Genomic DNA, 24,487 nt, shown 5'->3' with positions numbered 1-24,487 from the left:
ACCATCCCCTGCATCTATTACTTCTGTCCACATTTTTTTCTTTTCCTTTCTTCTTTTTTTGAGACAGAGTCTCGCTCTGTTGCCCAGGCTGGAGCGCAGTGGTGCGATCTTGGCTCACTGCAACCTCTGCCTCCAAGTTCAAGCAATTCTCCTGCCTCAGCCTCCCTAGTAGCTGAGATTACAGGTGCGTGCCACCATGCCTGGCTAATTTTTGTATTTTTAGTAGAGACGGGATTTTACCATGTTGGCCAGGCTGGTCTTGAACTCCTGACCTCAGGTGATCCTCCTGCCTTGGCTTCCCAAAATGCTGGGATTACAGGCATAAGCCACTGTGAGTGGCCTTCTGTCCACATTTCATAGCCAGTTCTCAGTCATGTCCTGCAAGGAAGGCTAATAGATGGAGTCCAGCTTTGTACCCAGGAAGAAAAAAGAACCGTGTGGTAAACAACTAACAGATCTCTGTCACATACGCTGTTTTCTGTAGGACCAGACCTGTCAAATAGCCTAAAACACATGTTCCAGCTCAATTTGGCACCTACTTCCCTGGGCACACTGGAGACACACTGACAGATCTTCATTACCCAATTCTCCTTTGCAGTTATTTTTTTCCAACCACCAAAATTATTGCTAATTATAATCTTTCCTCACAATAACTGGGTTGCATTTTTCCCGTTTCCTGTTCATTGCATATTACACATTAAAGCCACAGGCATACCTGAGAGATACTGCAGGTTTGGTGCCAAGTCACTGCAATAAAGCAAATATCACAATTAAGTGAGTCACATGAATTTTTTTGGTTTCCCAGTGCATATACAAGTTATTTTATACTGTAGCCTCCTAAGTGTACAATTGCATTATGTATAAAAAGTACATATGTTAATTAAAATAATTTATTGCTAAAAATGCTAACAATCATCTGAGCCTTCAGCCAGTTGTAATCTTCTTTACTCGTAGAGGGTCTTGCTTCAATGTTGATGGCTACTAGCTGATTAGGGTGGTGGACTTGGGTGGGTGTGACAATTTCTTAAAATAAGTTTGCTGCATTAATTTACTCTTCCTTTCACAAAAGATTTCTTTGCAGCATGCGATACTATGTGATAGAATTTTACCCACACTAGAACTTCTCCCAAACCCTGGTGGTACTTTCTTAATTAAATTTATGGAATATTTTTAATCCTTTGTTGTCATTTCAAGATGCTCACAGCATCTTTACCAGGAGTAGATTCCATCCCAAGAAACCACTTTCTTTGCTCACCCATAAGAAGCAACTCCTCACCTATTCAAGTTTTATCATGAGATAGCAGCAATTCAGTCACATCTTCAGGGTTCACTTCTAGTTCTAGTTCTCTTGCTATTTTTACCACATCTGCAGTTATGTCCTCCCTATAGGTCCTGAACAACTCAAAGTCATTCATGAGGGTTACAATCAATTTCTTCCAAACTCCTGTTAATGTTGATATTTTGACCTCCTCTTATAAATCATGAATGTTCTTAATGGCTTCTAGAATGGTGAATCTTTTCTAGAAGGTTTTCAATGTACCTTGCCCAGATCCATCAGAGGAATCGCTATCTATGGTAGCTATTGCCTTACAAAATGTATTTATTAAACAATGAGTCTTTGAAAGTCAAAGTCACTCCTGGATCCATAGGCTTCAGAATAGATATTGTGTTAGATGTTGTGAAAACATTAATCTCCTTGTACATTTCCATAAGAGCTCTTAAATGACCAGGTACATTGTCAATAAGCAGTACTATTTTGAAAGGAATCTTTTTTTGTGAGCAATAGGTCTCAACAATGGGCATAAAATATTCAGTAAACCATGCTATAAACAGATGTGCTGTCATCCACGCTTTGTTGTTCCATTTATAGAGCACAGGAAGAGTAGATTTAGCATAATTCTGAAAGGTCTTAGGATTTTTAGAATGGTAAATTTAATTTAAATTTTTTAATTTAAAGCACTGGCTTTAATTTAAAGTTGCCAGCTGCATCCAACCATAACAAGAGAGTCAACCTGTCCTTTGAAGCTTTAAAGCCAGACATTGACTTCTCTCTAGCTGTGAAAGTCCTTAATGGCATTTTCTTCTACTATAAAGTTGTTTCATCTACACTGAAAATGCTTTTAGTGTAGCTGCCTTCATAAATGATCTTAGCTAGATCTTCTTATTAACTTGATGCAACTTCTATATCAACACTTTCTGCTTCACTTTGCACTTTTATATTTAGAGATGGCTTCTTTCCTTAAACCTCAAGAACCAACATTTGCTAGCTTCCAACTTTTCTTCTGTAGCTTCCTTACTTCTCTCAGCCTTCATAGAGTTGAAGAGTTAGGGTCTTTCTCTGGATTATGCTTTGTATTAAGGAAATGTTTTGGTTAGTTTGATCATCTCTCTGGACAGCTAGAACTTTCTCCATATCAGCAATACAGCTGTTTCTCTTTCTTATCATTCGTGTGTTCACTGGAGTACCACTTTTAATTTCCTTCAAGGACTTTTTCTTTATGTTTAGAACTTGGCTAACTGTGTGGTACAAGAGGCCTGGCTTTTAGCCTGTCTCAACTTTTGATACCCTTTCCTCACTAAGCTTAATCATTTCTAAAGTGAGAGAGGTTCAACTGTTACTTTCATCTGAACACTTAGGGCCATTGTAGGGTTATTGATTGGCCTAATATTAAGTTGTGTCTAAAAGAATAGGGAGGCCCAAGGGTGGGGGGGTGGGAGAGAGAAAGAGAGAGAGGGAGAGAGAAAGAGAGAGAGGGATAGAGAGAGAGAGAGGCGGGGGAATGGCCAGCTGGTGGAGCAGTTAGAACACACACAACACTTACCAGTTAAGTTCTCCCCTTACATAGGTGTGGTTCATGGCTCCCCAAAACAATTACAATAGTAACATCAAAAATCACTGATCACAGATCACCCTAACAGATATAATAATAATGAAAAAGCTTGAAATAGTGCAAGAATTACTGAAATGTAAACTAGAGACATGAAGTGAGCACATGATGTTGGAAAAACAGCACTGATTGATTGGCTTTGCTACAAACCTTCAATTTGTAAAAAAAAAGTGCAGTATCTGCAAAGCACAATAAAGTGAATTCTCTCTAGTGCAATAAAATAAGGTATGCTTGTACACCTTTCTTTACAGGAAGATTTACTAGGCCACTTGCTGAGATTTAGAATGGACCCTGTAATTATTACTAAAACAATCACTAATACTTTCTTGAATAAGTAATTTGTTGAAAGCATTACCACAAATGGATAACCAATCCATTTTATAATGGATCATGTTAGCTTCAGTTTCAGAAATTGAAAATTTTTTCTATGACACCAAAGTCTAATAATGCATTCTACTTGAAATTTTGAGCTCTTCAAGTATACTTTGCATGTCATTAGTTAAAAAGTACTACTCTTGTATCTTTCAGCTGTGTTTTTATTTTCTTAACTAAATTGAGATGGGGGTCTCACTATGTTGACCAGGCTGGTCTCAAACTGGTTTCAAGCAATCCTCCCATCTTAGCCTCCTAAAGTGCTGGGATTACAGGTGTGAGCTACTGTGCCTGGCCTCAGCTGTTTTACTATTGTGTTACATAAAATTTAATAAGATGCAAACTCCGTCATTTTACATTAAAAAGTAATTCAATTAAAGGATTAGTGCAACACAACATTTATAGCACCAAAGAAAAATGTTTTTTTCTCTAGGAATCTCAGGCTATCATAAACTGTCTACTTGTCTAAAATTTGTTATAATTATTTATATTAGTAACATTAAAAACTGTTACCTGTGCTCTGTTGTTGAAATCTATCAGGGTCGAAATTAAAGAGGCTCCATATGAATTTTGAAAAGGTCTAGGCAAGTAATAAAAGAAAAAAGTAAGAATTTTTTAGAAAAAGCTCCTACCCAGAAGTAACTCATTCAATACTTTTTGCCATAGAACTAATAAGAAACGGAATAAAAGAATTTTTAAGTCGACACAGCATATGTCCATTAAACTTACATTTCCAAATATATAAAATGAAATTGCAAGGTGTTTAAAATATAATTTCAAATGAAAAAGGATTACTAATCATAAAAAGAGTAGGGTCCCATTATGTTTGTTGTATGTTTGTACATGTGTGAATATAGAAGATACACACACCCACACACCCACACACACAGCAGGTAAAAACATGTTAACTGTGGTGGGTAATTTTTATATTCTTCTTTACACTTTTCTGTATTTTCCAAGTGCTCCACAAAGAATACATGCTATTGTTATAATCTGAAAAAAATTAACAGTAAATGGAGTAACAAAAGGAAACGTACAGTGTATTAGTCCTGTATTTTAATCTTACTAAAATATTTTAGTTCTACTCACTTCGTTATGTAACTAACAACCGAACAGGATTTTGCTGTTGACAACTGTTCCGAAAGTAGCATGAACTTGGAAAGTCCTTAACTACTGACTTCCTGGATCTCAGCTTCCTCATCTATAAAGTGAGAAAAATCACAGTAACTCTAGACAGGCTTAACTAGGTACATATAAAGCACACTAAAATATGGCGGTATTTAGATGGATTGCCAGGAACTTCTCAACGTTATTTATATTTGTTTCGCTATTTATAGTACTGGCAGCATATTCCCTTTCATTATAATGGGGATAGCTATCATCTGTTGGGTATGTAATACATAAGTATGTGGCCAACACTTTACCTATGTTATCTTATTTAATCTTCACAACAGCCCTGTGAGGGATTTTTGTTCCTATCTTCCTTGGGGTGAACTGGGACACACAGGGGTCAAGTGATCTGGCCAAGGTCACACAGCTAGTAAGTCACAGAGCAAGGATTTTATCCTAGATCTCTCAGACTCAAAAGTTCATGCTCTTTCTCCTGTAACATATGGCTTTATGCTTAGCAAGCAACTCTCCTCCTGATACAAACATTCAAAGTGTACAGATGCCAAAAGATTAGCTTCCTTTCAACAACTTGTCCATGGGAAGATGACAAAGAAAGAGAAATTTTACATGAGTGAGGTAAGGATTTATAATTTGTCAAGTATCTACTCTGAAAGTTCCTAAAGAAACTTATTGTCTTGTTGAAGGGCTTACTCATATATTGGGAAAAACTACTGTGTCCTGGATATCTTCCAGACCTTGCAAACACTTCCAAAATTTAAATCATATTTCCTCCCAAACTGACTCACCTTCTTCTATTCTTTACTGGCAACACCATTATTCATCCAGTCATGCAATCCATTTTCCCCTTCTCTGACTGCCCACATCAAGTTAGAAAAAGAGTTTTGTTGATTTTGCCTGTGATACGTCTCTGGAATACATCAGCTTCTTTCTAGTTTCATCATCTCCACATTAGTGTAAGCCCTTGTCTTCTATTGTCCTACATGACTACGGTGGACTCTAAATTAGTCTTCTTATCTCCTCCGAAATATCTCCTATACCACTATTGAAATTATTTTCCAGGAAATAGACTTGAGCATGTTATTTTTCTGCTTAAAAATCTTTCCTCCTCTCATAAGATGTATTCATAACATGGCATGTGACTCTTCATACTGGAGCCCTGGCTTTTATTTCCAGCATCATTTCCTATTTTCTAATATCACAACCTACATTGTTGGTACACTGAAATATTTGAAATTTCTCAACTATACTGAATTCCTATACCATTATTTAAATTGCATATTGTCCATGTAAACAAAAGAGTGTATGAACTGAGAAGTATAGGAGTAATGCTAACAAACAGGGTTATATCAAAGCATAGCTATTATTTCAAGTACATATCTTTTACCTAAACCATAAGTCTCTGCTCCTTCAATATTAGGCTTCTAAAATCTATACAACAGAGCCTAACATATATATGGATGCTGCTTTAGAAAGAATGCTAATTTGATAAATTCAATGATGGAAAAATATTGTTGTAACCTACTGAAATAGGAAGTAGAAGACTTTACAAAGATAAATAAAAATGGAAGAACAAGTATGAAGTCCGTTACAAAATCAAGAATGTTCCATTTGGATCTCAATTCTATTGCAGATCTTCTTGATGCAGTAACATTTTAAAAGTGTTGCTGATTATCAGTTTATCATCCTGCTTAGCAGTAGCCATTTCCATCAACTTCAATGTCGATTTTAATAAACAAAGTATTATTTTGAGTGTTTACATTTTTATTCCCTCCCCAGGCTGCCCCAGTGAATACTCTGTGTGTAATAAATTCGTTATAATTAGGGATCTACGGACTACCCCGAAGGCATGGACTTCTCTGCCTTTAGGCATTGTTTTCTTTTATTGATGGATTGACCAGCACAAAATTATTTCACCCATTTGAGAAGCTTCTGCCAGTAAAAGCTATCCATCATAAATTACAGTATAATTATTTGAATGACTTATTCTTTTTTAGCTCATTCATTATAGTGACACTCTAAAGTTAGGCAACTAAGTAAAAATTAGGCTTTGGGCTTTGGATCCAAATCAAACCTGCCTCCTTGAGCTAACATTTCTTTTCTTTTCCTTTCTTTTATTTTCCTTTTGCCCTCTGGGTCTAATTTCTCTGTGTTTACAGTACATGCAAGCATGCTGCTCATTAGTGTTTATTTACTACCACAGGAATCACTTTGAACTCTTCTAATCCTAGTGGAAATGCTTTTCTCAAAATAAACCCAGATCATATTGGGTTTTATCGTGTAAATTATGAAGTAGCAACTTGGGACTTTATAGCTACAGAGCTCTCCTTGAACCACAAGGTAAGAGATGGCAATGGTTGGAAATTGTTTTATTTTTGTTCTAAGAAGAGCACCTTATTGATATTAATTTTTTTCATCATGCTTTGCCTTAAGAATTGTGTTTTTTATCTCTCTTTCTCCCTCTTCCCAGAATTTTTCTTCAGCTGATCGTGCAAGTCTTATTGATGATGCTTTTGCCTTGGCAAGGTGCGTTTTGGAATGAGACTAAATTACTTAAAATACTGTGGGTTTTGTCATAAATCTCTTATGGTTGAATTTAACATTGAATATTAATCAGTTTTAGCTTAAAATACCCAAAGCCACTATTGAAAACATTATTGTTTTCCTTAACTCTCTTTTCAAAAGTTCACATGAGCCTCATAGTCAAAATACTGACATTAGCCCTTAATGTATACAAAAAACTCACCTAACATATTGACTTTGAATATGGCTTGTCTATATCAGGATCCTTAAGCTAATTAGGAATGACATTTGCAAACGATCAAAGTGTACCTTCATAATTTGATTTAATAAAAAGACAAACAATGTGTTTTATTAATTCAGTTCTGTGAGCCCAAGCCTAGTATAAGATTTTATAGCTAGAATTGTCAAATCTTGTTCAGGCCACTGGGGTAAGAAGAATGAGTTAGGGTGCTTTAGAACTGATCAGAATTAAGGGACAATTTGGAAAATTTGACTCTTTTTCTCATAGTCTGAAGGTAACCTGCTCTTTAGAAAAAGATAATCAGCCTAGATTGGGGGAACTAAGAAGTAGCCATGGTATCTCTAATTTTTTTTATTCATGTAGTCTAACATCAGTAATTAAACAAGCATTTATTGAGTTTCTGGCACTTTGCAGAAGCTGGGGACACAGACAATTTTATTTCTCTGGCTTTGTAGTGGCCTCATTCTAGATATGAGCAATGTACTAAGAATGAGGGGCCACTTCCCTCAGTAGCCTCTCATGGCCTCTTTCTCTGTGTTGAATATGCTTCTTATGGACCCTATATTTCCTCATAATATTTTACTGCTATTTTTATTAATTATGCATCTCACTCATCAAACTGAAGTTTCCATGAGGATAGGCACCCAAACCCAGCTCCTGACTGTACATGGCCAATAATAGTTGATAATAAATACTGACTAAATAGAGAGCTGGAAGAATAGTATGATAGTACTAAAGGTGTGGGGAAACTATTTTACATAGAGTTCCTAGATAGTATATTGAAAGTCAGAAAACCTTGACATATTTCAAGGAAGGAATTATAGTGATCAAAAGCAGGCTCTTGAACCCCATTAAAATCCTGGTTCCATATAACCTTAAGTGAGTCTCTTAACCTCTCTCCAGCTCAATTTTGTTGTTACCAAAGTGGAGATGATCTTATAAGACTTTTGTGAGAAATGAATGAGATAATGGACATAAAATACTTAAAAGATTATCTGGCATATAGAAAGTACTCAATACATTATACTACATGACCAAAATGCATCCACCATTAATTAGTAGTGAAGACACATTTAGACAAGCTCTTCTGAATGTGTAGTCTACACTCCTTTTGTAGCTAATAGATAATGTGATGTTCCAGTGAACCTCCAAGTTTAACCTCCTGGATATGTAATAGGTTATTTTCACTATATTATAGTATACCACTCACTCACTTAATAAATATACATTGAGGACCTATGCCAGGCACTGTGTAGAATAGAACCTGGGAAATTAAATGATGAAAGAAGATTATCAATAAGTATTTTAAAACAGAATCATTTAGTTTTTTTTAAATTATCCTGTTTCAAAGCTCAGCTTCTTCACTCTTAGAAATTGCAAAGAACTGTACTATCTCTACAGTTTAATTTGCATCGCAATGTAGATGGTTCTTTCCGTTCCAAGATGAAGTGAAAGCCTGTTGATCAGCTCTCTCTGAGGAACTGAGTATAAAGCAAGAAACTTACACTGCTGAAAAACTTTCTCACATTTGCTTAGCTCCTTGGCCACAGCCCCATAAAACTGTGAAGAGCTGTGGAGAGGAAGAAAGTGAAACAAATTTGAAATTTTAAACATGTAGAATCACACAAGAGAGCTAGAAAATACCTGAGCTATCACCTGGCTCAATTATGTTCTGCAGCACATAAGGAAAATGGGACTCGGCGATAAACAGATTCAACCAGCATTGGTTAGAGCCAAGAGGACGGCTTCAAAGATCACTTCAGCTAAGACCACTATGAAACTTTGGTGGAGGGGGTGGAAGAGAAAAGAAATGCATAAATAGGTGAGCAACTGTGGCAGGATTAGAATTTACACAAGTCTACTGAGGTATTTAAAAGGAATGTAGTAGCCATTATATTTAACAATGAGGACTAAATGATACATCTGAAAATAAACGTATTTTTATTCCCCTGTCTCTTCCAAATTGATCTGAAGAGGTAGTACTCTTACTGCCCTGGCTGGGCATATGCCTCTTTTGGTCAAGGTAAGAAATAAAAATTTACCTATCACCACTAGTTCATCCAAACCCTCTCAATTCCATAACATGCTCAGTCAAGTAAAATTATCAAGGCTTTTAACCTCATTTAAAGCCGGCCCCTAGCTTAGGCCAGGTTCAGGTCAGTCACCTGCAATGGGAATGGGGTGATGGATTTCCTCATTTCTCTGCTTGGAACTTCTACTTCTCCCCAGTCACCATCCTGCCTCTGGTTTCTCCAAAGTTAAAGCAAGGAGAGGAATGTTTTCCCTCTCAGGAAAGTAGGTGAGAGGGAAAACGTTCCTGATGTGATATCTACTTTCCATCCTCTCTGAACTTTGTCGATGTTTAATGCTGATTCTTGTCCTTGTGTTGTGTTTTCATGGCATTTTTGTTACCCATGTCCATTCCATTGAGAAGGGTCTTTCTCTCGCAGTTTCCTTGAGGTGGGCAGGTGGAAACTTCTGATCCACTTCTGGTCCACAGGACGTGGTCATGTATGCTTTACCCTGACAATGTTTAAAAGAACAGGCCACCTCATGCAGTCCCATCTCTTCACTCTGAGGCCTGAGCACCAGCCACACAGTCTCTCATCCTTTAGATTTCTCAGGGTGTCATACACCAGGTCACCGTGCCCCCAAGTTCCAGGAGACACAGGTAAACCTCTTCGAGTGGTCGGTCCCACTGAAGCCTCTCTCCTGAGGCTTAGACAGAAAAGCTTCATGTCCCCTAGCCCTTGGAGGGGAGAGCATTTACAGTGTACTCAGTATACTGACAGCACTCTTCAAAAGCCCTCCACTAAAATGTCTCTCTCTCCTCCTTCTCCAGCGTCTTTTATAGGCTGGCAGGGGGGCTATCAGGCAAGAATCACACAGTCCTGTGCTTGACCATGTTACCCTGCTTTAGGGTCCTGCATCTTTTTTTTTGTTGGAGTGTAGGCCAAGAGACTTTGTCTTGGGGGTCTTGCCAAAACAGACACAGAAATAATTATTCCCCCCACTCCACCCCCTGCTTGTTATAATAGTTTTTTCTGTTTTTTTGTTTCTCTTTGAAATTACTTCATATTGTTTCCTGCAGCCTACTTCTTGCTACAGCCAGGGGAAGGCAGGTAATAACATAAGGAAAAGCAGAGAGTGCTGGCTGACAAGCCATGGATGGGGGCAGGAGTCACTAGGAAAGGTAATAACAGCAAAGAGGACAGCTGAAAGGACCATTGAAGCTAATGATCTAAACAGAATTTCAGCCAGGTTTCAAGGACCACTGGCTCCAAGGATACCCAAGGTAAGGGCCACTTTAGCAAGTAAGGACCAGCAGGTGAACATCAGTCAAGCCAAGCTCATGGACCTCAGATACAAACATTTTTGTTAAGTGTTTGCAGAGATGACCAGAGAACAACACAGAACTCTATAAGCAACTTTTCCCATCCTCTCATGGACTTCCCTTAAAGGAAGTGAGAAGATGGGGAATGGGAAAAGAACCCAAAGGTGATTTGGTTAATTGCAAAATGACTATGTTAAGCCAGAGATCTGAATTAAATTGGCAAGTTCAACTGAGAGACTAGACAGCTGGTAACTTCTTATGCCCTTCACACCACCTGAAGATCTTGCTGAAGAACCAAAGCACACGGGGTAAGTTTTACTCACCCAGGCACCTCTCAACCATTTTTACTGTCCCTCTAGAGAGCTATGTTTGACAAAACAGTATACTTACCTAGTTAACTCAGGCTTCTCTTAAGAAGAACTATGCAGTCTTTTGAAGTTACAGTCAGGAAAAAAAAAAACAAACCTGCTATGAAAATCCCCCAACCTTCCTAGGTGCCTTAGTCCAAGATAGAAGAGCAACAATGCTCTCATATGACCTTTGTCCTCTTCTCCATTTTATTTGGTGGAAACTTTAAGTTATAGCTTCCAACCTCTCCATCTGTAGAATATAGCAAACTTCTAGGATTTAAGTCCCTCATGCTGGGCTCTCACTATATAAACAGAAGATTTTTGAACAAAGAAAATTCTCGACAAGTCTGGACTGCAGAACTGCTGTTTGTCTATGGACTTAACAAATGGAGTTTGAAACCCAAAGTTGAGTAAGAATGCTAGCAGTCTTGAGTTGAGTTCCCTAGAAGTAGGGTCAGAAATAGAGGTTCTTGTACCAGTGGTTCCTTGAGAGTAATTTCATGAGATAGGGAGTAAAAAAACAAAAACAAAAACAGAAAAAACAGGACAGGGAAGTGGGGAAAGCTGAGCTGATTTCAAAAGGTTCTAAAATTCTTTTGAAAGGAGAAGAAAGTAGATTCTGTAACCTTTAAAATGTCAGTATTATCTTTGAATTTTCTAGAAGAGAAAAATCTACTTTTTAAATGACTATTAATGGGAAATGTATAAGAAAGGAGATGTTATAAAGGAAAATAAAAGTTCAATTTGAATGTTTTAAGCATTCAGGATTCATGAGTACTGTTATTCATGTTTCTTCGTCATAAGCAAATGTAAATAATATTAACAAAATATATTTATAATAGTGAATTTATATATTATAATCAGCTTGGGAACCTAAAAGTTTAAAGTTTCTATTTGTCAATATTAACTGTACAGCTAAATGGCTTTTGTTTTATTTGAAATTTTGCTATTGTGCTTTTCCAAATGTACATCTTAATGCCGGTCTTCCTTCTTGCTCTTGAACATATGAAAGCACTACTATACAATGTTGGACAAAACTTTGTGATTATGCCTCAACAATAAATGCAATTCCTGATTGTTGAATGAAAGAATCTTCATTAACGTGGAAAGATTTCATCGCCAAAACTTTCAGTTGAATGGAAACTAAAGTCTGTGGTTTTTAATTAACTGTGGTTCTGTTTGTTTGTTTGTTTTGGTCTTTCTCAGAGCTCAACTTCTAGATTATAAGGTGCCTTTGAACTTGACCAAGTATCTCAGAAGTGAAGAGGATTTTTTACCATGGCAGAGAGTCATTTCAGCTGTAACCTACATCATTAGCATGTTTGAAGATGATAAAGAGCTATATCCTATGATTGAGGTGATGTTAATGCTATGGTATCTTATGAAAGTAAATGTTTAGCCATTAGTAAAATAGGATGCTTTCTGAGAGAAGGAGCTCCTGGGGACATAGAGCATGTTTGCTTGCCAGGTGGAATCAAAAGAAAGTGCAATGACTTGACTAATCAAAGCAAAGCTACGCCATCTATTCTTTTTCAATAGAATTTGTGGTTCTGCTTACATACCATTTAGGTGAATTTTAGTATTACAAGAAATACAAAAGTTAATATTTTACTTAAAATACACAACATTTTAGACAATAAATACTAATTGGATCTTATTTTAAGTGGACTTTATCTATGTTGAAATGAATTATTATTTCATTTATTTATTTATTTATTTATTTTTATTATTGCATTTTAGGTTAATACAGCATTGTTTCTTCTTATTCTTACTGCTGGTATTTTCCACGTTGAGATTTTATTCTAAGTAGTGATTCTAAATGCTGTTTCTTTGCTTTGTGATTCCATAGCACATAAGTAGGACACTTGTAATTTTAAACAAATTCTGGATTCAAATCTCTAGCTCTCTGTTTACAAAATGAAAGATCTTGAACAAATGATTTAATATTTGTGAGTCTTAATTTCCTTTGTATATTAGGAATGTCAGCACTTGCCTACCTATGGTAATGGGATAGTGAGGATCAAATAATATGAAAGTCCTTTGTAAAGCCCAAAGCAGTATACAAATATCAGTTATTTTTATTATTTCATATATACTTAAACAATCTTCTTAGTGCAGGAAATATATCAAGTGTTTTCCTATTTATTACATATGTTAAAAGAAATAGAAGTTAAAAGGGCCTTACCCAAAGTTTTATAAAACATTACAGGAAGGTCTAGGATGGTTCATATTTTTAGGATTGAAGCAAAATTGCAATGTGATGAGAACTAAATACATCGTTTTTCTAAGGGCAAGCGCAAAGTTCTCTGAACGAGTAGGAAAACAGATTATAACAGGGGCTGCAGAGTATAGTAATTGGGATACTATTGATACATAGTAAATTATTACTCATTGTACATAATGCTTTTATTTCAGGAATACTTCCAAGCTCAAGTGAAGCCTATTGCAGATTCTCTGGGATGGAATGATACTGGAGACCACCTCACAAAGTTATTTCTCACTTTTTAACCACTAATATTCATTTAATATTTATTTTTGTGTTTTAAGACTTTTGAAAAGTGCTTAAGGCCCTGGATTTGTGTGTGTTTGTTTTTAAGGTTACTCCGTTCCTCTGTGTTAGGGTTTGCGTGCAAGATGGGAGACAGAGAAGCCTTGGAAAATGCTTCCCTGTTATTTGAGCAGTGGCTAACTGGGACTGAAAGGTGATTACTCACGTTGTTATGTTTAGAAGACACAACTGAGAAAAGAGTAGTTGAAATCTCTGAAACACTCTTTTTTCTTCTAGGGTTCCTGTAAATCTCAGGCTTCTGGTGTATCGGTATGGGATGCAGAATTCTGGCAATGAGACTTCATGGAACTACACTCTTGAGCAATACCAGAAAACTTCATTAGCTCAAGAAAAGGAAAAATTGCTCTATGGATTAGCATCAGTAAGGAATGTTACTCTTTTGTCAAGGTAAGTTGGACTTTTGTTTCATGTATATAAATGGTATTCAATAGTTTATGTGTCACAATCTCTTTAAGACTCTGATTAAAGTATGATGTTTTATTGCCAAAAAAATCCATTAAAAATTATTTTCCCTACAAGAAACAAAATATCCATGTAAGATTGGCCTAAACAATAAGAAAATGTAATCTCATGTGAAAACATTCTGGAGGTAGGTAGCTTCTAGTTGTGTGCAGCAGCTCAACATTTTCACCCAAGATCCAGCTCTTCTCTTTCTGATTTTCCATGCTCGACATGTTGGATATCTCATGACTTCCAGAGCTTGAAACATTTTGTTTTTACATAAACATGTGTGATGGAGGTAGGACAGGAACAAAAGAGTTTCCTCACAAGGCTGTCTTTTATGCCAACAGGACAGTTGTCTCCAGTTCCCCTCAGAATCCAGAATGGGATCCCCCTTCATCATTCTGGGTCACACTCTGGGTCTACTACTTGATCATTTGCTGGCTAGCATGAACTTGAATTCCTTTGGCTGATTTGAGCCAATTAGTTATCTGGGACTGCGGTAGAAGTCTGCCTTATCTAAGATCAAGAATATCAAATGGTATCAGAACAAAAGTGGGCTCTGTGAGTAGAGAAAGAGGAATGTCTGCCACAAATGTATTTACACTCCACTCCGAAGGCACAAAGACCACTTGAAGCTCATTTATGACTTGTTTCCCACTCTGCGTTTATACTCAAAATCAACTAGCTCCTTCCTTAATTCATTTTTTGCTTAGTTATAGTGTCTGAGTTATTTACTTCATGTATTTAACCAACACTTATGGTGTCCTTTCTATGTATAGCTATATAGATTGTGGGAATAAAAATGAATAAAACACAAATAAAAATGACATCTATCCCTGAGGTACTTATAGCATCATGGAAGAGGCAGAATGTAAATAGTAAATTACAATGAAATATCAATTTAAAAGGACAACCAGAAGCAGTTTGCTTTTACCAGCCAATAATATACCTTCAGCCTCTTACCTCAGGGCTATATATTAATTCTCCTGCTCTCTGCCATGACAGTTCATCAAGAGCTTGATCATCTTGGCTGTGGACAGTGACTCATGCCTCTAATCCTAGCACTTTGGGAGGCTGAGGCAGGAGGTTTTCTTGAGCCCAGGAGGAATTCAAGACCAACCTGGGCAACATAGTGAGACCTCATATCTATTAAAAAAAAAAGAACTTGATTATTTTAACATTTCACAAAACATCACACTGATTCATTACTTTAATGGCAGTGTGCTGATTGTATCTGGTAAGAAAATTAGCAGGTACTTTTAGATGCCTTAGTAAACCCTTGTGAACTAGGGGATGAAAGATAAATTGCACAAAAATTCAGGATCCCATCACTTGAGTGCAGTTTCTGGAAGTTCAGTAGTTTAGAGCATATCACAATATTCCCTCTAAAGTAAAAGAAAGTTGTTGCAGCTTGAATGACATGCCACAGGAAAATATTATTTTGGTGGGCTTGGTATGCTTTTTAAAAATTTTTTGGAAGCAACATATCTCACATTTGAGTGTGTTACTTTAACCATTTACAAAGTCTTCCAGTTTCAAATAATGACTAGAGTGAAAACGATTCTGCAGCAAGTTCAGGCTGCAGTAAGAGCTTCCTTGGAATTCTTTTCTTATTTGAAACATGTGATTGGTATCTTGTATTTTCATATAAGTAGATTTACTCACATATTGCAAGTGCAAAGAAAATATAGGCTCTTGATTTTCTATCTGATTGTTCCCAAGAGTTCTCACACCGTTGGGTGATGAGCCAGTGAGAGGGAGAACAACTGATGTTGACTATTTGTGTCTGCCAGTCTAGTTTTTAAATACATTGTTAAACTAGAATTGTCATTTAAATAGTCTCTTGGAGTGAATGTTCACTCTTCTAGAGTTCCTTCCCTTCCCCATGTTCCTTCTGCATAGGGAGCCATGCCACCTTTGAGGTGGTGGACAAAGAGACCTCTGGTTTTTGCTGCTTTTGCCTTAAGGTGTTTACCTATTTTGGTCTAGGCCAGAGTCCACTGAGTTTTCATTGATCACATTTTACCTTCTGGAGCACTTTCTGTCATCCAGAGATGAAAGCTGTGGTCCCAATCACTTGCTTCTGTTATTGAAGTACCTGTGCTGTATGTATGGTATTTTTGTTTTCCCATCAGGCCTTCCAACATCCTTACCTCTTACTGCTGAGTGAAGAAGCTGATAGGTCCCCCTAAACAGGATCCACAAGTCAAAGGAACCAGGATAATTACCTTAAACTCATTCATATATTCACTTCACCTTGCCTATGATGTACTATCACTCTCCCATGCCATTTTGGCATAGCACAAAAGTACATGCTGAACTATAGACCTGTTCTTAAGGGGTTGTGTTTTCCAATTTCCCATGTGGCATGGACTTTGTTTAAACTTGAGTTTTCTCCAGTCCCATTTAGGGTAAATTTCTATGTTGAGTATGCTAGGGGTCTTGATATATTAATAAAAGCATACATAATTTAGAAATACCTTTTCTCTTTGACAAAGACTGACTCTCAAAGGCTCATAACTCAAGTTGAAGAGTGATTCCTTTGTTGTAGTTACTTCTCATATTCTCCTAATGATATAAATGAATTGAGCCAATGGGTAGGATGCCATGGGGCAGCAAGACTTGAGTAACATGAAACTATATATAATCTATCAGTGGTAGACATCCAGTTTTGAGGTTCCTTTGTCACAGTGAATAAAATATGTGCTAACCTTATTTGGAAACACTTTTTCAATACAATATACACTTAGAAGGTCTTGGGCTAGAAATGCTACTCTAGGTATAGCCATGGCATAAAATTAAACCTATCCATCTAGTCATTTAATTTATCTTGTACTTATTTGTGTTCTTAATTATTGCCAACTAATATAACCATATAGGTTACATTAGAGGATTGTTACTTACAATTTAGGGAAGAACAAACAAGTTTTAACTGCTTTCCTATAGAATATAAGAGCATAAATACATTCTCTTAACTTACTGGCTTCTTTTTAAAAATCCAGTGGGATAATAGGTAAATGTGCGAAGTACTCTATTCAATAAATGCTGTTTTAAAATATTAATGGTTAAAAATCTGTGTTTTAAAATTGTGTTGGTACTTCTAAAATAATTTAATTTTTAAATGTTTTTATAGTTTACAGTCTACTAGTCCTTAAAATTGTAGGTTGCTCTTTAAAAACAGTTAAACACATCAGAAACGTTTAAGTTGTCTTTCATCATTTGTCATATTTAATTCACTTTATCAGTTGATACCTCAAGAATTAAATTGCTGGCATGAAAACTATTCTGCATTGGAATTTAGCTAAGGGTGAACATTAAAAGTTCACTTTGAATTGTTTTTCTGTTTGGCTTCTCTTAGGTATTTGGATTTGCTCAAGGACACAAACCTTATTAAAACTCAGGATGTGTTTACAGTCATTCGATATATCTCATATAACAGCTATGGGAAGAACATGGCCTGGAATTGGATACAACTCAACTGGGACTATCTAGTCGACAGGTGGGATGATCAGATAATGGCCTGCTGTTCTCTTTGTTTCATACTATCTACAGATTCCTCCATTTTTCTTTGGGCCACTGTCTCTGACATGTATACAGTATCTAAAATAGTATATTATTAGAGGTAAAGGTTCATGGTATTGTCCTTCCAGGGAAGCAATGTACTAGTTAATTTTAAGAACAATTTTTTTTCCTGGAAATTACTGTTTCGATTGACCTATAGGATTCTGAGATTTGGAACACTAAATTCCATGATTTTTAGTTTGGTTAAAACAAATTAATATAATTCTGCCTGTTGTGCTGGTACCTAGCATAATGCCAGGCACATATTTAGTTCTCAATTAATATTTGAATGAAAACTAGGTAAAAATTATTGGACCTGGGTTCAAATTAGAGTTCTATATCATACTGGGCTTATATGGGTGATAACTATTACCTATCCTGACCAGATAATGAAACTTCAAGTATTTTGAATGGTTCTTAAAAGGGAATTATATTTCCTAGGCAACAGCAGTTTAAAAATGGGAAATAGCAAGGACAAGAGAAGAGCAAAATCAGTGAAAGAGACGCTTTTCCAAACTTCATATTTCTTCAGCCCTGTGCAGAAGAAATATTGCTGCTCTTGGTTCTGATCCTCTAAATATAATGCTCAATTTCCATCCAAAAGGCAGTTCTTTGACAGAGTATAAAATAGAATATAGAATAAATGTATGTCCCGAATAAACATATAAACATTGATGAAAAGACCTTTACCATCTGTAATCCCTACATTAGGAAATAGCCTCTGTTATATCCTCTTAATCTGTCCTGTCAGTCCAGCGGCACTGCCTCATGAGAAATATCAACTACAGTGATAACTTCTAATTATTTTCTCTTTTCCACCCTACATCTTACCAGAGTGCCATTATGTCCATTTACAATTTCTTTTTTTTCTGAGATTCAGATTCTATCTCTAGCTCCCAACCAAAATACACTACATTGCTTCTGTCTCTTTGTGATAAATGTTTATCTTTTCTATTCTTATAACTATTGAGTGTCACTGTTATTCCACCTCTATGAAGGTTTGTTGGCGTGCATGCGTGTGTGTGTGTGTATGCATGCACACATGTGCATTGTTCATCTTTTATGATTGTTTAAATGAAATGCTTAATTTAGCATGAATGAATCTACATATTAAAATATGTTATTATTTAGATGTAACAGTTTATATTATGCAAGTTAATACCCTCCATTTTGAAAGATATATGGCTAGTGATACATACTGCGTGTTTTAATATAATTGAAGAGATCATAAAACTATCTCTTTTCTATGGTGTATGGTGCAAGAAACCTATATAGATAAAGCACAAAAGTTACTTTTGAGTTATTATGAAAAGATAAGTAAATAATATTTTATTTTGCATAGTAAAATGGCCATTCACTTATTGTTTATTAAATAAATATTTCTCAAGGCCTATTTGAATAGCTTTGCTGTGATTTATTTCAAAAAATACATTTTTCATTTTTAGAAATTAGGTGTTACACTTCAAGAAAATTAAGAAGTAGAAAAAATACGTTTTACCTTGTCATAAAGGTCATATACATCTGGCCTTAAAATAAATGTATTAGGTCTGATAAATGGATTATTTTTCAAGGGAAAAAATAAAGATAAACTATTTCCAGAAGTACTCCAAAACTCTTGCCCGAGGCTTTTGGTATTTCTTCATAGTCTAATAATCTATTTCTCATATTATTTCAAATGACCCCAAACATGAAATTACATAATAACCACATGTCTAACACACACAAACAGCCAATATTAATCATACTTGGCTTGAATAAACAGAATTTCTCTATAAAAAATACATAAGAAGAATGAAACAAAAATGAGCCAAACTTTATCCAAATATTTCCAAACACTTGAACATTTTCCAAATTTCAGGATGAGTTTTATGATCTCCATTTCTGAATAATTTGTTGCCATCCTAAAATAAATAAGCTTCTATTTAAATAAATAAAACTTTTCTCATGTTATTTTTATGACAACTGATGGCCACACTACTAATGTCCTTGACAATTTGAGACTTAACTACAAAGTTCCAAAGATACTTCAGAAATTATTCTTTGCTTTTGTTTCTTCCAATAAACACTTAGATGAAACCATGAATTTGAGTTGACCCAATAAATCAATAATGTGGTGTGATTTTAGTTTGTGATGGTAAATGAAAAGTTAAATCAATAGGATATAATTGAAACCCTTCAAATACTACCTCATAAATCAAACAATTTAATAAGCACTTAAAAAGTTTTATGTATATCAAAATTATTTCTTTTGGATAACATAATAATACTTGTATAAATATTAAATCCAAGAGGACAATGTTTATATAATTTTTTCAAATTATTTAAACTATATTGAATCCTTATTTTAGTTTTTAAAAATAACCAATATGATAAACATACGGTATATTTTCCCTTATTTTCTATACTTTACATGATATTGGTTTCCTGGGATGTACATAATTTGTTTTGACATTTCTGGTATTTAAACAAGTAGTTGCAGTTTTCACTCAGTATATTCATTGCTAGTTTCTAAATATGTCCTTTCAACAAAACAAAAGAAAAATTACAGAAATTATGAGTCGCTGAAAAACATTGTTTTATTAGCTGCAATTAGCAGACTTTCTTTGAATCTATAGAATCTCATTTAAGCAACTCAGTGTGATTTGCTTTTTTAAATTCCTATTTTCTTATTGTGAAACTGATATGTGTTTTCTGCACAAAATGCACATAAGCAAAAATAAGAGTACAAAAATTACCTATAATGCAATCGCCAAGAAATAACTCCTATTGTCATTATTACTGTTTCTCCTTGAGTTTCTCTATGGCTGTTTCCTTAATTTAAAGAAATGAAACTGTATTGTACATATGGTTTATAACTTGCTTTTTTTCTCATCATCATACATTGTGGGTGTCAATGTTATTTTGAATGGTTTAATAATGTTTTAATATGTACTTATGTCTTAGTTTATTTAGCCAATCCCTACATGTTGGACAATAAAGCTGTCCCCCTACAACTATACGTAGTGTATTGATGAACAGTCTTTGACACTGAATCCTTTGTTGTTGTTGTTTTTTAATGTCCTTGACAATTTCTTTAGAATACAAGTAATAGTAGAAGTAATACTGCTGGGTGAAAAGATACATTTATTTTTAGGGTTTCTGATAAATGTTGCAGAATTGCCATTTTGAAAAATTTTACTAGTAACTGCCTATTTTCCCAACCCTTTTCAATGCTCAATCTTGTTACTTTTACATATCTTTGCTACGTGAATATATGAAAACTAATATCTAATATTAAATTACAATTCTTTCATCTAATAAATATTGTGGAGTACCTACTCTGTGCTAGGCATTATGACTGGCACTGGGAATGCAATAGCAAGGAGAAACAGACCTGGTTCTCTGTCCTCATGAAGCTTTGAGTCTAGTGATAGAGACAAAATTTAAGTAAAGAGTCATGCAAATACTTGTATACTTTATTAGACATAGATTATTAAAGTATAAAAAAGTTCAGGTCTTAGGTAGAAGTGTTATTCAAAATGGCAGACCATGAAATCTAAACTACATAAAGAAATAAGTGAAAGAAAAGGAAGAGCTGATGGTTTGAGAGATGATAGGAGTGGGGATAGTCAAAGGGCCAGAAATCCTGGTAAAGTGAAAGAATAGTCACATTGGAAACTGAAAGATATAACATGTCATAGAGGGTGAATAGGTTAACAATTTTAGAGGCAGATGACTTATGATGATCACAAAGTATCACAGGAGTTTGGTGGCTGAAGTTGAGTGAAGAAAATATCATTGGAAATAAGGTTAAGGAACTAAGGAGAAGAGATGTTATATTGATCATCTGTGTGGACCTGGAAATTACCTAGGATGATGGCATGGCTTGGAGGAGTCAGGTGCCAAAATGTATCATAAATGAGAGGGAATAACATAAGGAACAGAAGTTTTTAAGGAGGTTGGAGGAGTGCTGGTCTGGAAGCAGCAATTGGGAGTCTGAGCACACTGACTCCATTTCCTGACCTGATGCTACAAAGGATGTGGGAATATAAACATTTTCTCTGTGAGAATGAGAAGTAGTGTTCCTTGTAAAGGAACAGTTCCAGAGGGCTAGGTGAAAGGGTTCGAGAGCCTGGGGAGATCTAGGAAATATGTCAGAGGCAAGGAAGTACACACATCTAGGGGCAGTGTTATGCCTCAGAATCACATTTTAGGTAATGATTGATTATATTAGGGATGAAAAACATATTATGGCTTTCAATTCAGTGGTGTCTGTGATAAGAGTGGGCACTGGAGCTGGTACACCGAAATCACGCTTGATTACTAGAACATGTTATTCCTTTCCCATTGGAACATTTTCATTCCTTTGCCAAATTCATGCTGGCATATTTCTCCCTCTTAACTCGGCTTCCCAAGTTGCAGGGATTAGAGGGGCAAACCATCATGCTCAGCTCAGTATAAAAGTTTTTGATTTGAGTAAAACAAACTATAAGTTTTTATCCTTAGGATTTCTGCTTTTGCTACTATATATATATATACATATATGAATGGAAACATTTTCTATATATATAAATTTATATGTAATTTTATAGGTATATAATTTTTTTTGAGACAGGGTCTCACTCTGTCACCCAGGCTGGAGTACAGTGGCACAATCTCGGTTCACTGCAGCCTCGACTTCCCTGGTTCAAGCAATCCTCCCGCCTCAGCCCCACAAGTAGCTGGGACTACTTGTGGGACGCACACCACCACGTGCCCAGTTACTTTTTATATTTTTGGTAGAGATGGCTTTTTGCCATGTTGCCCAGGGTCGTCTCGAACTCCTGAGCTCAAGTGATCTGTTCACCTTGGCCTCGCAAAGTGCTGGGATTACAGGCATGAGCCACCGTGCCTGGCCCATAATATTTTTTAAATGCAAAACTTCTCCTAGTGCTGTGTACATATTTTCTTGTATCCCTCCTCAACATTCCAGGGGTTTAAGGTTTATACAAAATTTTGTGAGTTTCTTGCACTGTGATTAGTTGTGATGAGATTTTTTTTACCTCTACCACAACCGTCTGTGGTCTATAAGGAAACTTCTGATTCTTGCTCTTTATGAAAGAAAATGCAAAAAGAACAGGGATAGAATATCATCTTTAAAATTCTATCTTGGCACTTAGCTCTAGGTTTCTTTGCTTAGGCAGCTTGATATAGGTCATAACCCCCACATGCCAGCAACTAATAAAGCTTTTTGAAAGCAGAATAAATAGCCTATATTTAAATTTCTGTACCAGTAGGAAGATGCATAGAGCATTAGGATAATGATGCTAGAGGTGTTCTGCTGTAACGGAAACATAGAAAGGCAGCAGCTGAAAGGACTTGTGTGGGCAATTAGTTTTCACTACAGTTAGATTCCTGAAGTGAGTGGTGCAAGTTGTTAGTGTGGTTCTGCTTTGTGGGGTCAGGCCAGTATCCTATTTGCATGGCTGAAGCCAAATCATTGGTATGTCCATGTTCTAGCTTGGGGGAACGGGAGTAAAAATCCAAGAAGTTTAGGCAAGCAATTTTCCTTTATTTAAGCAAGGAGGCTGCAGTTGAACATTGTGCTAATGTTCTGCTGGTAAGAATTGGGTTACTTGTGGACACCTAGCTATGAGAGAGCCTGAGAAACACAGTCTCTAGCTGGGTGCTCATATGTGCAGAAAAAGAAGAAGAACACATTTGGGGACTACAACAAGCAGTCCTCCACATCTGAGAAAGTTGTGTCAATTCATCTACAAAAAGAAGTGCAGAATTTACTAAGAATGTATCATGAATAGAATGATTTTAAGTAAAATAGGTTTTCTTACTGTGTTTTCCGTACTTTGAAAATTACTTCTAAAAACTATGAAATAAAAAGGTAACATCTGAATTTAGAGAAAATACGTAACATTCTGAGCACTTACGCTTCCTTTTACTCTAAATTTCTCTCCAGATATACACTCAATGACCGAAACCTTGGCCGAATTGTCACAATAGCAGAGCCATTCAACACTGAAATGCAACTGTGGCAGGTATAAAGATAAATTCTTCTGCATTTGTCCAAGAAGGAACAGAATAAAATGTTTTTTTCAAATTTTACTTTAAGTTCTAGGATATATGTGGAGAACATGCAGGTTTGTTTCATAGGCATACATGTGCCATGGTGGTCTGCTGTACCTATCAACCCGTCATCTAGGTTTTAAGCCCTGTATGCATTAGGTATTTGTCCTAATGCTCTCCCTCCCATTTGCCCCCTCACCCCTGGACAAGCCCCAGTGTGTGATGTCCCCCTTCCTGTGTTTATGTGTTCTCATTGTTTAACTCCCACTTACGAGTGAGAACATGCGGTGTTTGGTTTTCTGTTCCCATGTAAGTTTGCTGAGGATGATGGGTTCCAGCTTCATCCATGTCCCTGCAAAGGACATGAACTCATTCTTTTTTATGGCTGCATAGTATTCCATGGTGTATGTGTGCCCCATTTTCTTTATCCAGTCTATCATTGATGGGCATCTTTGCTATTGTAAATAGTAAATAGTGCTGCAACAAACATATATTTGCATGTGTCTTTATAATAGAATAATTTATAATCCTTTGGGTATATATCCAGTAATGGGATAGAATGAAACTATTTTTCCAAATAGAAATGATATTTTCTCAATTCAAATCACAGAAGACAATGAGAAAGAAAGAATTCTTTTTGGTTTTGTATTTTTAAATTGTATATATTAAGGTGTAAAACATGTTTTTATTTATCTTGATAAGTATACATAGTGAATTGAGAAATAATTCTTGTATCTAGTAAAATATACACCTATTTTTTTTTCTAAATGCAAAACAATTCAAAGGAACTCTAAGAAAGTTTGAAAGCTGAGAAAGTTGAGGCCAGGGGCATTGAGAAGGCCACACCAGACAGTTTAGTTCACAAAAGCATGGGCAGAAGGTTGCACCTTTCCTGTAAACGTAACTCTGGAACAAGTTGGTCAAGATTTGATTCCATTCAGAATTCATAGTTTTGCAATTTCAAAACTAATCCCAAATCTGTCAGGTTTCAAGTATCTCAAGTCCAAAGGAGGAAAAATGTCTATTAATGTTAAACAA

At 35.8% G+C, this 24,487-nt stretch overlaps 1 protein-coding gene across 1 annotated transcript in view; it reads left to right on the top strand.

Moving 5' to 3' along the window:
* Positions 1-24,487, top strand: part of ENPEP (glutamyl aminopeptidase) — an 89,214-nt gene that overhangs the window by 63,276 nt on the left and 1,451 nt on the right. Inside the window, exons 12-19 of the mRNA XM_012436557.3 lie at positions 6,592-6,728; positions 6,859-6,914; positions 12,043-12,193; positions 13,252-13,325; positions 13,434-13,538; positions 13,622-13,792; positions 17,208-17,348; positions 23,343-23,421. Coding sequence (XP_012291980.2) covers positions 6,592-6,728; positions 6,859-6,914; positions 12,043-12,193; positions 13,252-13,325; positions 13,434-13,538; positions 13,622-13,792; positions 17,208-17,348; positions 23,343-23,421 — 914 coding nt within the window. The remainder of the gene's footprint in view (positions 1-6,591; positions 6,729-6,858; positions 6,915-12,042; positions 12,194-13,251; positions 13,326-13,433; positions 13,539-13,621; positions 13,793-17,207; positions 17,349-23,342; positions 23,422-24,487) is intronic.

Source organism: Aotus nancymaae, unplaced genomic scaffold (assembly GCF_030222135.1).
Source record: "Aotus nancymaae isolate 86718 unplaced genomic scaffold, 86718_ANA_hifiasm-v0.15.2.pri h1tg000033l, whole genome shotgun sequence".
NCBI classification, from domain to species: Eukaryota; Metazoa; Chordata; class Mammalia; order Primates; family Aotidae; genus Aotus; species Aotus nancymaae.
The sequence above is the reverse complement of the archived record's forward strand: the minus strand, read 5'-3'. Positions and strand labels throughout refer to the sequence as shown.